Raw genomic sequence first — 13,746 nt, forward strand, 5'->3', positions numbered from 1 at the left:
CCATTTTTTGTTGAAAAATCCATAGACCAAGATTTTGTGTGTGTGTACCCTTAGTTAGATTCTATTGGACTCTGATGAATAACAAAAGTCCCAAAACAATTAACTGTGCTAGTTACATTCCTTAAAATAAACTTATCCATGTTCTAAATTTTAACTGAGTCCAATAGAATCTAACTAAGGGTACACACACACAAAATCTTGGTCTATGGATTTTTCAACAAAAAATGGTGAGATGGCAAATTGAATGCTTTTTGTTTTTATTTCTTCTTCAGGGCTTCCATTTCACTGTTAACCCTAAAATGCTGAGAAAGATTGATCTTTGTTTTAATTTAGATGAACTGAACAGATTGAAAACTAGTTTCAACACTAAGTAGTATAAAATAATCCAATTTTCCAAAGTGCATAATTTAGATGTGAGAAGATTACCGGAGTTTTAAAAAAGGACTTAGCTATGATTATTAACAAACAACACGTTCAACTAATTATTTAGATACGGTGAAAAGAACTATAGATGTTTAAGGTTTATTTATAGGAGTTTTGATTTTATTGTAACAAACTTATTATAATGTACAAAACTTTAATTAGGCCTCATTTAAAGTACTGTGTACAGTTTCAATTTTCTTAGCTATACAGAAACAAAAGAGGTCGATTTGACAAACCTTGAAACTACATATTATAACTTTGAATTTACTATGTGTACCTTAAAACAACTTTGCAGGCTTTTAGTGAATATTATAAATATATTATACAAACACACATAAAAAATAGCTTTTTTGATAAAGTATTTCAACTGAAGATTTAACTTAATTTCAGAAGCTTTTACAGATTCAGTTTGAATCTAAATCTAAATTTGTTTGCTAAAAACAAAATACTTTTTTCACCTTACAGTTTTAAGATTTCATTTGCATAGCCCCTAAAACTTTCTAAATGAATATCAAATTTTTTTTTTATGTAAAACTGTAAATTTTATCTCATTTTCTAACATAAATCATCAATGTACAGTGATTTTTGATCAGACAGTTCCAAATTACTTATCTTAACGCTTTCAACCGTTAACTTTTTTTCATATCTGTTTTCTTGTAATTTTGTGGTTTTACCATATTTTGTACCACTGGAACAGTAACACTTGTGTAAAAAGCAATAAATCACAGTAGGAGTCAATTAGCTGTTTCCACAGAGATAATATTGCAGCAAGAGATCTATGTCGTATTTCGTACTAGTGCTCAAGTGGTGTAATTTTAGACATTTCATTTTACTCACGTTTTGTTAGGCTAAGCTGAAAAGTTTTTAATTTTTGTATTTTAGTTACTTTTGTTAAAAAGTATAAAATAATAAATTAAATACATATATAAAAGTAAAGGATTTTTATTAGTCACTGTGTATTTGAAATGTTTCTACTCAAGTAAAAATATTTGACATTCTCCTCTAAGCAGCATTCAGTCTTACAAATTTGGGTGTTGAAAAAAATTCTTGTAATTTTCAAATTTATATTTTAGAACAAAAATATATCTACAATAATTCACCCAACTTTCTGAATAAGCTATAAAAAGATTTATAAAAATTCTGTTAGCCATTCAGAGCAGTAAAACCATGATCACACAAGGTATTTCTATAAAGTGAATAGCCTCCCTCCTAACTTTAAAAGGATGGTTACAAACATAATATAGAGGAGAATCTGCTCAAAGTTATAAAAATGTTTCTCAGCTACATAAGTTGATTAATAATCAATCTTGAAAGTCAGGGTAGGGAGAGGCTTATATGGTTGGTTTGACAGATTTATTCATATCTCAGCAAATAAAAAAGGTATTAGGTTTTACATTCTTTCTTTTAATTATGTGTGATTTGTTCCTAATTGATTGTGAACTACAGCAGCCTATTTCAAAAGTTAGAAAATATTGAAGTGAAAAATTCAGAGCTCAGATGCATCACATGACATATAAAAATTAAGATTGAGATGTTGTTTTAAATATTTCATTTTTAAATTAATTTATAATTTATACAATATATAAGAATTTAAATTATAAACATTTTCATTCCATGTTTGTTGAATGTAACGCTATAAAAGATCATGATGTACACTTTGATTCAGTCATACAGAAAAAGTTAATACAAGAAAGATGCAGATGTGACGACGAGTGCCAAAAAGTTTACTCAAATTGTATCTGGTGTAAGAACCTAGAGCAGCAATTTTATAATTTGAGGATAATTTCTTTGTTAATTATCACTCTCTCAGATCTATAATTGTTGTTTATCCTTAGCTCGACTGACTATCAAAGTTGTAAGTTGTAACACCCACAGGAGCATATTTTTTTACATGAACAAAATTGAAACTAACTTATCTTTAACCTCTGCAGTTGTTGTCCTACATAAGATAACATTATTACTATAGGTCTCTTAGGCACATCAGCCCAAGATTTAAGGATGTACACTTTGATCAACATATCACTGATATTACCATCAATAAAATCATTATTGAGATATTTCCAGGCTAACAATACTGTAAGCATAATTCAGAATAACTTGTACTAGGTTTACTTTACAAATGGTAGAAACAAAACTAATAAAATGAAGATATAATCCTGAAAAAAATCTGGTTACAATCTCTTTAGTGATTACACACCCAACTATCTAAAACGAAAAACTAGATTTAAAGTTTTTGTCATAGCCTATATGATGACCTAAGCCTAATTATTAATTAGTACTAGTTTTGATTAATTAATTGGATACTAAATACTAACAAGTTTTTATCCAGTGATCAACAACAACTCTTGTCTAACTTAACAGAAGGATTTGATTGTGACCCTTATAATGCACCCACGATCCCAGAGTGATAAGACATATTAGTAATAACATAATCTGGTTTCTTGAGAAACTTGTGTGTTGAATAGAATGACGATGATTCAATTTACAAAAATGTTTAACTCTACAAATCCAACTTTGAAATTGAGTTTTACAAAGTCTTTACAGTCTTTATCTGTAAACATAAAGCTTTAGATAGCTTATGCTAAAACTAATCTCATCTTTGCTTTTACATATGATTTTATCAATAGCCAAAAAACATATACTTAAATGCTTACTATGAAGCATAATTGAAAACCTACTATACTCATAACCTGGAAAATAACTGGAAAATACTCATAACCTGGAAAACTTAACCACACAATTTCATATTTGGAGTACTAATTTCCAGTAGAACATGTATTCCAAATGATCAAACCTGATATGCAAATAAAAGACTCAAGTAGAAAAATGTAACAGAGAAATTAAAGTACTACTCTATTAAACCAGAATCATGAATTTCATAATAATCATTTGCACTAAAGAATTGAGAAATTGGAAAAAAAAATCATTAAAAATAAAATAAATAATTAACTACATAATTTCAAAGTAATGAAATCATTTTACATTTATACACAGACACACAAATACCCATGTCAACAAACTGAGGCAGACTTTAAACAAATGAAACATACTGTTATCTTTATAACTCTAAGCCTGTTCCAACTTTCAATATTATAATTTGCTTACATACATTTTGTTTGAGCAACAAGGACAGCTAGTGATGAATTGATTCAAATGTTCAAAATTATTAGAGATTTCACTAAACTATTTAAGTGATGGAAAAAAACAGGAATAATAAGATTTTGGAATCAAGACCTATAACTGTTCTTTGGAAGGAAATATTTCCAAGTTAAGTATATGAACTTGTGGAATAGTTTTCTTGATGACACAGTGTTTGCTGTTACTTTAAATTTGTTTAAACTTTTGTTGGGCAGATATGAATGCAAACAGCTAGTTTGTGTTAGTTAGTCGCTTATACATTCTCAAAATCTACTAAATTTTATCAGGTTTATTCAATGTGATATCCTTATTTTTGTGAGCCTGAGCCTACTTTCTAAGTATCAAATGTTTCTTACTGTTTGGCAAAAGTTTAATTCAATTTTTTAAGCAGCTGATCTGATATGATTAAATTATAAACCAAAAACGATATGTAAAACATTTCTACATTATCACTGGTACATTACTTTGATCTGATTTTTCCGTAAAAAATTATGTAATGGGTGGAAGACATTACAAACTTATATAAAATAACAAAAAAAATTGGAATTACTAAATGTTTAATCAGAGAAAGGTCATGCAAATCTGAATAGTTTACAATGCACATCTGTACAAAATACCTACCAGATAATGATCTTTGGACTAGCAGACGAGGTGAGAGAGGGCCTTGAGCATTTCGATCATTTTCTCGCCCTCCTCCTCCAGGGGTTCCTGGGGGATTCACTCGACGAACATTCTGCTGTTGCTGAAGTCTTTCAATCATTTCATCAATAGTTCGTCTCTGTTGGTCATTTTCCACTGGTCGTATTGGTTCGAGAATTTCTGCTTGCCCTTGGAAACAGTGGTAGGTAATACCAAATAAACTACAAATTCATCTTTCTATCTAATTGTTTGATCTTTAAAAATACATTAACAGAAATGCACTTGCTATGAATACAATAACACATGCTCCATGTACACCTGATGCACGGCTCACAATGCATCTAATGATTTTTGGATTTACCAAAATTGATCGCAATTCTGTACAGATTTAATCATTTTCGTATTCTACATATAAAAATACCCTGAGCAAAATTCAGAACATAGAACATCATACAGAAAAGTTGAGAAATTTTTTAACTTATTTATGCTACTAACATAAATTCCTTTTATAAAAGCCCACAGGTTATGTCAGTATTCATTATTATTCTTATTATCATTATTTGCCTTTTTAATCGCTTTATATCAGCCAACTAGATAACACTAACAACTTTATATTTTCGACATCATATTGTTAATACATGATTTTGGTTAAAAGTCATTACAAGATGATTTCTTTTCTCAGAACTATAGTCTCAGAATACGATTAAGAAATTTTAATGAAGCATTTTCAACACCTGTATAAGAGAGAATTAATAAAGTTAATATCCAAGAATTAATAAAAAAAAAAATTCAAGAAATATCTTAGCATGATACCAATCACAACTCAGGAAACATATAAAAAAATCCACGAAAATATTTGAAATACTGACTACTGAAATGTTCTTGCCCCTATAAGCTAGTAATAGGAGTAAATAACAACAGTTACCTTCAGCTAAGACAGCAATGTATGGAATAAGCTGAGACTCATTACAATTTTCTCTTCCAGGAACAAGTCGCTGCAAGTGAGGGGGGTAAGGATTCCCATCTATATCGACAAGGAACGGTGGTGGCATCAGGTGTGGGGCACATTGTGTCTGTTCATCCAGGACATGCTGGTTAGAATCACGAATCAGTGGTCGATAATCCGTGTGGAAAAACTGTTCCTCTGGCACCTTTCACAGAAAATTTATTACAAAAGAAAAAAAACAAATAACAAACAAGAGCAAACGTATTAGAATCATTTTCTGTTCAATGTTTTTTACAAAACAAGTTGTGCGTAGCATCAAATTAGACTTATATCAAATCAGTTATTAAATCGTATACTCATAATCTAGAATAACTTGAGTGAAACAAATGTATTTTAAAGAAACAACATAAACAAATTTGGTGCATGTAAACTCAAAGATTATAATAGGAGACTGCACCACATCTGACCCAGGTATACTCTTCACTCTTTCATTATTATGTCGTGAACATAAAAAGTGGAAAAACATGAAGGAGTTCCAGAAAATGTATGACTGATGAATGGGACTCTTGGGTGTCGAGTGGCTAGGGCATGACAGACTGTAGTGGTAGTTCGACCTCATCCAACATCAGGCGGTATCTGGAATGCTACATCAGTTCCTTGGTAGGCAGAGGATCACCCACTGCTTACCTCAAAATGGAAATTGGTAGGGAAGATGACCTTCCTTACCAAAATCCGTCTCCACTTGTGAGCATTTCCAACACCAGATCCACCGGGAATTGACATCTAGTGGACGATAAGAAGATGGAAAGTCCTAGCAGGATGACATCTCCGGTTCAAAGCCTGGCAGCAGTGGGTATGGTACTTCCAGTCTGCAGTAAGAGGAAGATACCCAGGCCGTGCACAAGCAAGAAAACATGCTGCATCCAGCTACAACCAACACCAGATCTGCCAGGAACTGATGTCCAGAAGATGGTAGGAAGAGGGACTGCAAACCTGAGGTGCATCTCTAGTCCAAAACTTGGTGGCAGTGGGCATTTGTCATCCAGTCCATGGTAGGAGGAAGGATACCTACCAGCACACATGTGAGGAATTACTTTGCTGGAGTAACGTCTCAGCCCAAAGGGATATACAGTCATGACACGGAAGAGTGCTTCAGCCAAAACATTGCGGTATCTGCAATTGTACATCAGGTCTGTGGTATGAAGGACATAATGCATCAATGCATGATTCTAATCTTCCTGCCATGGACCTGATGTTCCATTGCAGATGCCACCAAGTTTTGGTTATAGCACTACGCCGTATTACTGTCTGTATATCCGACTGATTGCTTTTTTCTTCCATGGCATTTCTCCTTCCTACTATCCTCGAGAGGTACACTCCCGGTGGGTCTGGTTTTGGTCAGAGATGGCCCAGTCGTGAACTATACGCCATTGTCATCTGCAGAATGCCACTGCCCTAATTTCAGCAGCTAGGAACTCCCATACTTCACCAGAAGAAAGGAGGGAAAAAACAAATTGAAGAATCTAGAGGACTGCATTACTGGAGAAAGTGCAACGGGTGACCACGATACCTTATTTTGAAAAGCAGAGCTACCAGATCGACAGAGTTTTCAACCAAATCCTGGTAGTGTCTGGAATTGTACATCAGGTCACAAGATGGTCAGTGTGGATTTTCAAAAAAAAGTATACCTAGTCAGGCACTGCTTGCCACAGAGTGGGATCCACAATACACTAGCTAAAAAGGCCCCTGAAAAAGCAACCTTTCATAATTTCAAAATGCAAAAATTGAGATAAATAATAAAGAAAAACTAAATCTGTAGTAGAAAGTAAAATGTTGATAAATAAAAAGGAAAAACCGGCACATCTGTACAATAGTACTGCTAATCGAGATGTGATTAACGACTGCAAATGTGAAGAGGGCGCTGGTTATGACAGGGGTTGAGTCACACTCCTATTGGTGGAAAGCTGCTGCATGGCCATTCGTATGTGGATATGCAAAAGCAGGAGGTGGAAGAATAGTTGTGAGCGTTGAAAAGTTGCACCGACAGAAGGCAGTACTAATTGAGAAAAGCTATTTTATGAGAGGAGGTAAGATATCGTTCGGAGAGGAGGTAAGATATCATTTCGGAAAAAGACAGCTAGCACACGCAGTAGATTCTATGGCACAACAAACATACGCATAAATTGATATCCTGCTGTGAAGGGAAAGGTTTAACATAATACCATGTCACTGTTAAAATACTTGACTCTTATTAGCCAAATAAGATGTAGCATTTAATATGTACATTTCTTATTGGCAAATTATTATGTACAAAAAAGGCATGTGTGTGTGTGTGTGAGTCAGTGGTTGGATTAATTCTTCCAGTAGGGTCAAAAATTGATGTAAGAAGCAAACCCTAGTGGTGAAGTATCTGTCAGGTCTATCTGAAAATTAAACACAAGGGACCAGTGTTAGCATATGTTTTGAGGACAAAAGGTTTCTGCAGAACAAACATCCACAAATGATTTGGTTATCTATATATATAAAAATGAGGTTGAAATATCTGGTATTGAGGTTGAAATACGTAGAACCCAATAAACATTTACTTCAAAGTTTAATGTTATGAAATATATTTACTAAAATCAAAATGAGTAACTATGAACAAGGAGAGATACACCGAAAGCATTACTTACTAATATCAAGATAAGTGAACATTACTTTATATAATATTTAGTACAAAAATAAATAAGTCAATAATTATGAAAAAAAATTAGTACCTTTTTGTATCGCTCATTGGAACCAAGTCCAAAGATACTAATATGACCATGTGAGTCTGTAGAGGCAAACATAAGTCCATCAAAGGAAAACTTACAGTCAAACACAGCTCCGTGACCCTGTCCTTCAATCTAAAGTTAAAAAACAGAAAATGCAATTGTGACTACAGAAATGATAAGAATTACTTGTTGTGAGAATGGCCTTATTTCTAAACCAGCAAAATATCAAAATAAATAAAGGAAAACAGTATCAAGAAGGGCAGTTGTGAATGCAGACAAATTAGAAAAATGTAGTAACATTACCATGACCCTATACTAAAGAACTAAGCTTTGGCAAAATTTGGGATGTTACTACACCTGTTCCAAATGCTGAAATACTACAATGTTTATCAACATTACAACAGCAGTTTCACTCAAATATTATGTTATAATTTTCATGGTTATACATGAAGAAAGAAATTTAAAATCCATTTCTTTAAAAAATAATAAAAAAATGTAAGTTTTGTTCTTTTTCTAAAACAAACATTGCTAATGGTAACAAGTAAAAAAAGAACCCCAAATCAATCAACTTTATCAAAAAAGGAAATTTATAAATCTTACTGTATTGAAAAAGCTTTTTATCACAACCCCAGATATTATGTCCCACAATACAATTCGACCATCGTGACCCGCACTCAGCAATATTCTTGTATCTGTCGGATGTGTTTCCAAGACAAAAACTTCATCTTCATGACACTGGAAGATAATTAATATTTGTTCTTATTTATCTAATGTTCATATACATGGTATTAGAACTATCTAGTGACTATTGAAGTTCCACATTTCCAAGGACTATGTTTTAAATCCTGTATAATATATTTGTTTTCTTTGTAAAGATATAGTTAGTATAACTTTTAACAAATTAGTAAAATACAAGTTACATGACACTGGAAGATAATTAATATTTAATGTTCTCTAAAAATCACTCAAATAATAAATTGGAGCCCCATGTGAAACTATTACGTATTTATTACAAACTGATAATTAACAACAACAACAACAAAGAGTCCAGTATATCAATCAAGTTTTTGTCACTCAGTGTACAGATATGTTAGTTGAAATAACTCACTAGCATGGTGTCAGAATACTGTAACCTTGACCTGTATAATATTGAGTTTAGAGGACTCTAAATTGAACCTTAACCAAACAAATAAAATGATATTAGCCAATTTTATAAAACATGTTGAGAATCTTAAAAGCAAGAAACAGGCCTGCTTACATTCAGTATGTGCTTCAAGGTGCCAGTGTAGGAATCCCAGACTTTAAGCGAGTGGTCATTGACTGCTGTAATAACAAGAGAGTCATCAAGACTCCATCCGACCATTGTAACTTTCAGTTTCAATTTTGTATCTTCCCCTTCATCAGGAGGAACACTGAAATATACAATATGTTTTTATATTCTCTAAGGAATGTTTCAAATAATATTTGTTTTATACATGGTATTAGAACTATTTATGGTTCAAACAAGATATTAGCAAAAATGTACAATAACATAAATAATGCTGTAAGATAGAAGAATAAACAAAAAAATTTACCCATAAAAAATATTTAAATAAAAACAAATGTTAAAAAAGTATTCTTTTAAAATTGAGTAGAATTGTTGTTATTTTTTAACTAAAGTTAAACAAGTTTTGAGAATTATTTCAATTATTTATACACTCTGCATCATGCAAGTTAAATCAATATTTTTCACTCAGCCAACCAATGTTGTTGGTAGCTTCTGGTAACATCTACTTGGATATAATACTGTGAAAAAAATCATGTTTCTTTCATCACTACTTCCCAGAAAATATTTAAAAATAAGCTTACTTTCAATATTTTAGCTTTCTTAACAGAATCTTTTTATTCGATCATTAGATAAAGCAATATTACCATTAGTATTTTTTAGCAGTAACGCCCTCTAGTAACACAATGATAGCCATTACTGGATATATATTCTCTCTTTTGTTTTAAATACACAAAAATATTATTGTAATATAACTAGATTTGATTATTATGTTGCATCTACAGTCCAAGATTTATATTATGTAAATAAAATAATGTTTTCAAGTTACCCTGGAAGTTTAGCAGTCATCTTTAGGCAAGTGGTGTTCCATTTCTGTCGTTCATACCACCATACAAGAGCTGTGCCATCTTTGCTACCGGTAATAAACCTACAACCTATGTGGCTAAACTGTAAGCTATCTACTCGATCCTGAAAGAAAGAGATAAATTCAGAATATTCTTGAAAGATGGTGAATTACCAAGAAACATCCATATAGAAAAATAATATATAACAAACAACTTTCTGTACAGCTTACTTACATAAATAATATAAGACATCAAAAAGTGAGCTACCAAGAAAATATTTTGTAATTTCTATAATAGTATATTTTCTTTATTTGTAATTAAACACAAAGCTACACACTAGGCTATCTGTGCTCTTCCCACCACAGTATCAAAACCAGGTTTCTAGCAGTATAAGTCTGCAGACATAACCACTGTGCCATAGACAAATAAACATATAACAAACGTTTTCTTAAAAAAGTAAAGTTTGCAGCCTTTATCTTTAAGAGATTCATGATGACAAGAAATTAGTAAAACAGGGCTCTTTCATGAGGATCAGTTATTATGAAACTTTCTCCTTGAGGGATATAAAGTGATGAAAAATTAATATTAACTTATAATCAAAGCAAGGTACCCAATAAATAATATAGCTAATTTAACATACTGTTTTTACTTATGGTGATTAGAATTTATTCAGTTCGATATCTTGATATTAATGAAATTTTTGGCTATTATCCCAATAATATCTTAAGGATATTCAGGTTAGTTCTAAATCCACATACTAAGCTAATTATGCAAAATAATAGTTACAATAAAAATATATAATAATAATAAGAACAATCACAAATAATAATATATATTTAACATTCTAAACAACACCGTTAATAAAAATAACACTAAAGAAAGAATAGAGTGTAATTTAATACGGTACATGCATTAAAACCAAATTTCTGTCCTTGGGAACTTGACATCAGTATAGGTAAAGTAAAACCCTTTAAATAGTTCCTTTAGAGTAGCTTGACATCCAAGATAAATTACTACAATATGTTACTGTTTAACTAGAATTGGGACAGCAGGATAGCACAAGGAAAAATAATGTTTATAAGTTAAAAGAATGACAAAACTGTACAATAAATAGTAAACACTGCTATTTTAATTGAAATAACCATGTTAAATGTGATAAAAAATAACTTACATACAAGAAACAGGCTTGTTGTTGATTTAGCACAAAGCTACGCAAAGGCTATCTGTGCTCTGTCCACTACGGGTATCGAAACCCGAATTCTAGCATTGTAAGTCTGAAGACATACCACTGTGCCACTGGGGGGCAGAACATGAAGTAGGCAACCAGAAGTAATTATTAAAGTAAAACCCTAATAACTAGCCAAAATGTATGAGCAAAGATAATATATAAGAAAGTTCATGGTAGTAAGGCTTAAACAAAGAACAACACGACAAACTGATTAACAAGAACTAATGCAAGTAAACCAATTCCATAATGTTACAGTATATAGGAAACTGTTATATAGTTTGCATTAACTACAATAAGAGCTTAACCCTTCCATTACGGGCTTATACTGATGAAAGAGTAATAGTAAACTACACTATTATCATTTTTGAAAAATTAGTTTAGAAATTAAAGAGCAGAATATGATACTTTATTTTTAAAAGATATCGATATTCTGAAGAATTATTAATTCCATAAGAGATATCTAGAAGATTGCTGAATTTCCCATAAAATTTTGGGAATTTTGGGATAAAACATTGTTTATGAAAAATGAGCTTCGTTCACAAAATCTTGTAATGTTGACCAAATCCTACTATATCCAATAAGCCGTGAGCAGTAAACATTCTAACAAAGAGAGGGTATAAAAGGTAGCATGTCACAAGAGACATTATACATTTTGAGGCACAAGCCATTTTGAACCAAAAAACAATTACTGATATACAAGGCATCCAAAAAGTCTGGAACCATTGATGATTTGCAGCTTTTCTTAATTTCAGATAATGGTGCTGTCAAAGCATGAAAAAAAAAAAGTCAAGTAAATCCTCCTGTTAATCCAAACTTGTTTCGAAGTACAAGGACGGCATGTGGAACACATTGTGTAAAATTCCTTGAAGAGCCTGTTGTTCCAGACTTTTCAGATATCCTGTACTAACTGGAACCATTGTTATTATTTTGATGCATACATACTGAATGAAATTCTAATTCCATGATTTTCTCAGGTTCACTGTTCCCCAAAATATTGTAGACTCGAACATGGTGATCTGTACTTCCAGTTGCTAAGAAAATACCACCTGGAAAAAATAAACCACGAGAATTTTAATACAAAAATCAAAATAAATATGAATAACAAATTGACTAAATATTTATAGATATTTACATATTTTGTAAGATACTTTTATTAAAGTCAACCTTTCAAGATCTATGGCATATGAATTATGTACTTTTCAGAAAAACATTATGTTAACATATACACAAATGTCACAAAAAAAATACCTGAGCTGAAGGAAGAACAAATCATCTGGGCTCCAGCTCTGTTTCTTTCTGTAAACTTAAGAGGTTTTGGGCTAGAAAAGACAGATTAACTGTTTCAAGTAAACTGTGATGTAATAATAATAGCTTCTTTAACCTTTAGAATACAGATGACGGTCAAAGTACGCATGTCACAACCTTTTACCGAGTTACATTCAAAATCAATTAAAAAACTTTATTATAATTGTATGTCAGTAAGTTTGGCATCAAATATAACATAAAAAAATTGTAAAAACCTGCCACTTTGTGCAAAAATTTGTAACATTTTTTTATTAACTCCCCCTAAATAATTAGCATTTTGAATTAATCAGAATATTATACAAGAGCACACAAGATTCTCTAATAATTTGTAAATAATGTATTAACTAACGACACAACTTTTAAGTTTTCAAGATTTTGCTTCACAGAATAAAATCTATTAAATGTATGATATTTTTCAGGTATATAATAGAAGGAAAATAAAATAAAAATACTGAACATGCTTCCAAAAAAAAATTCCCCAGTATTAGAACTAATTTCTTACTTGAAAATGGTAGTTTTTGTGCTCCACTGCCAGAAACACACACATCCATCATTCCCTGTTGATATTAAGTAGTGAAGGCTGCCTTTAGGATAAGGACAAAACTGAAGAAAGAAAATCATAATCTTGGCTAAAAATATAAAAAACCTAGTAAATAATCCTAGTAAATATTTTTTTTATTAATGTTTAATTTTACTTTTTGTTTAAACCATAGATAGTTCTAATACCACGTATAAAACAAATATTATTTGAAACATTCCTTAGAGAATATAAAAACGTATTGTATATTTCAGTGTTCGTCCTGACGAAGGGGAAGATACAAAATTGAAACTGAACGAAAGTTACGATGGTCGGATGGAGTCTTGATGATTCTCTTGTTATTACAGCAGTCAATGACCAATCGCTTAATGTCTATGATTCCTACACTGGCTCCTTGAAGGCCTGTTTCTTGCTTTTAAGATTCTCTACATGCTTTATAAAAATTGGCTAATATCATTTCATTTGTTATATTACAAAAAAACTTATAATAATCCAACAGAAGTTCTCAATAAAAAAGTGTAAATAACATTTGTTGTATGCCACTGAGGCCTTTCAGTATCAGAACTCAACTGATTTAAACATACAGTCGTAGATGAAACAATATTTATGTTAGTAATTTAAATATGGTATATTGGTATTACACATTCAAACTACATCATGCTTCACA

General features: G+C 31.4%; 1 protein-coding gene across 1 annotated transcript in view; it reads right to left on the reverse strand.

The window, feature by feature from the left end:
* LOC106461453 (bromodomain and WD repeat-containing protein 3-like) overlaps positions 1-13,746 on the reverse strand; it is a 56,414-nt gene that overhangs the window by 21,937 nt on the left and 20,731 nt on the right. The window contains exons 9-17 of the mRNA XM_013921276.2: positions 13,044-13,144; positions 12,485-12,555; positions 12,179-12,282; positions 9,993-10,132; positions 9,158-9,311; positions 8,500-8,634; positions 7,903-8,031; positions 5,126-5,351; positions 4,183-4,389 (exon numbers count right to left, since the gene is read on the reverse strand). Of these exons, the coding sequence (XP_013776730.1) occupies positions 4,183-4,389; positions 5,126-5,351; positions 7,903-8,031; positions 8,500-8,634; positions 9,158-9,311; positions 9,993-10,132; positions 12,179-12,282; positions 12,485-12,555; positions 13,044-13,144 (1,267 nt within the window). The remainder of the gene's footprint in view (positions 1-4,182; positions 4,390-5,125; positions 5,352-7,902; positions 8,032-8,499; positions 8,635-9,157; positions 9,312-9,992; positions 10,133-12,178; positions 12,283-12,484; positions 12,556-13,043; positions 13,145-13,746) is intronic.

The sequence above is a fragment of the Limulus polyphemus genome, unplaced genomic scaffold (genome assembly GCF_000517525.1).
Source record: "Limulus polyphemus unplaced genomic scaffold, Limulus_polyphemus-2.1.2 Scaffold964, whole genome shotgun sequence".
NCBI classification, from domain to species: domain Eukaryota; kingdom Metazoa; phylum Arthropoda; class Merostomata; order Xiphosura; family Limulidae; genus Limulus; species Limulus polyphemus.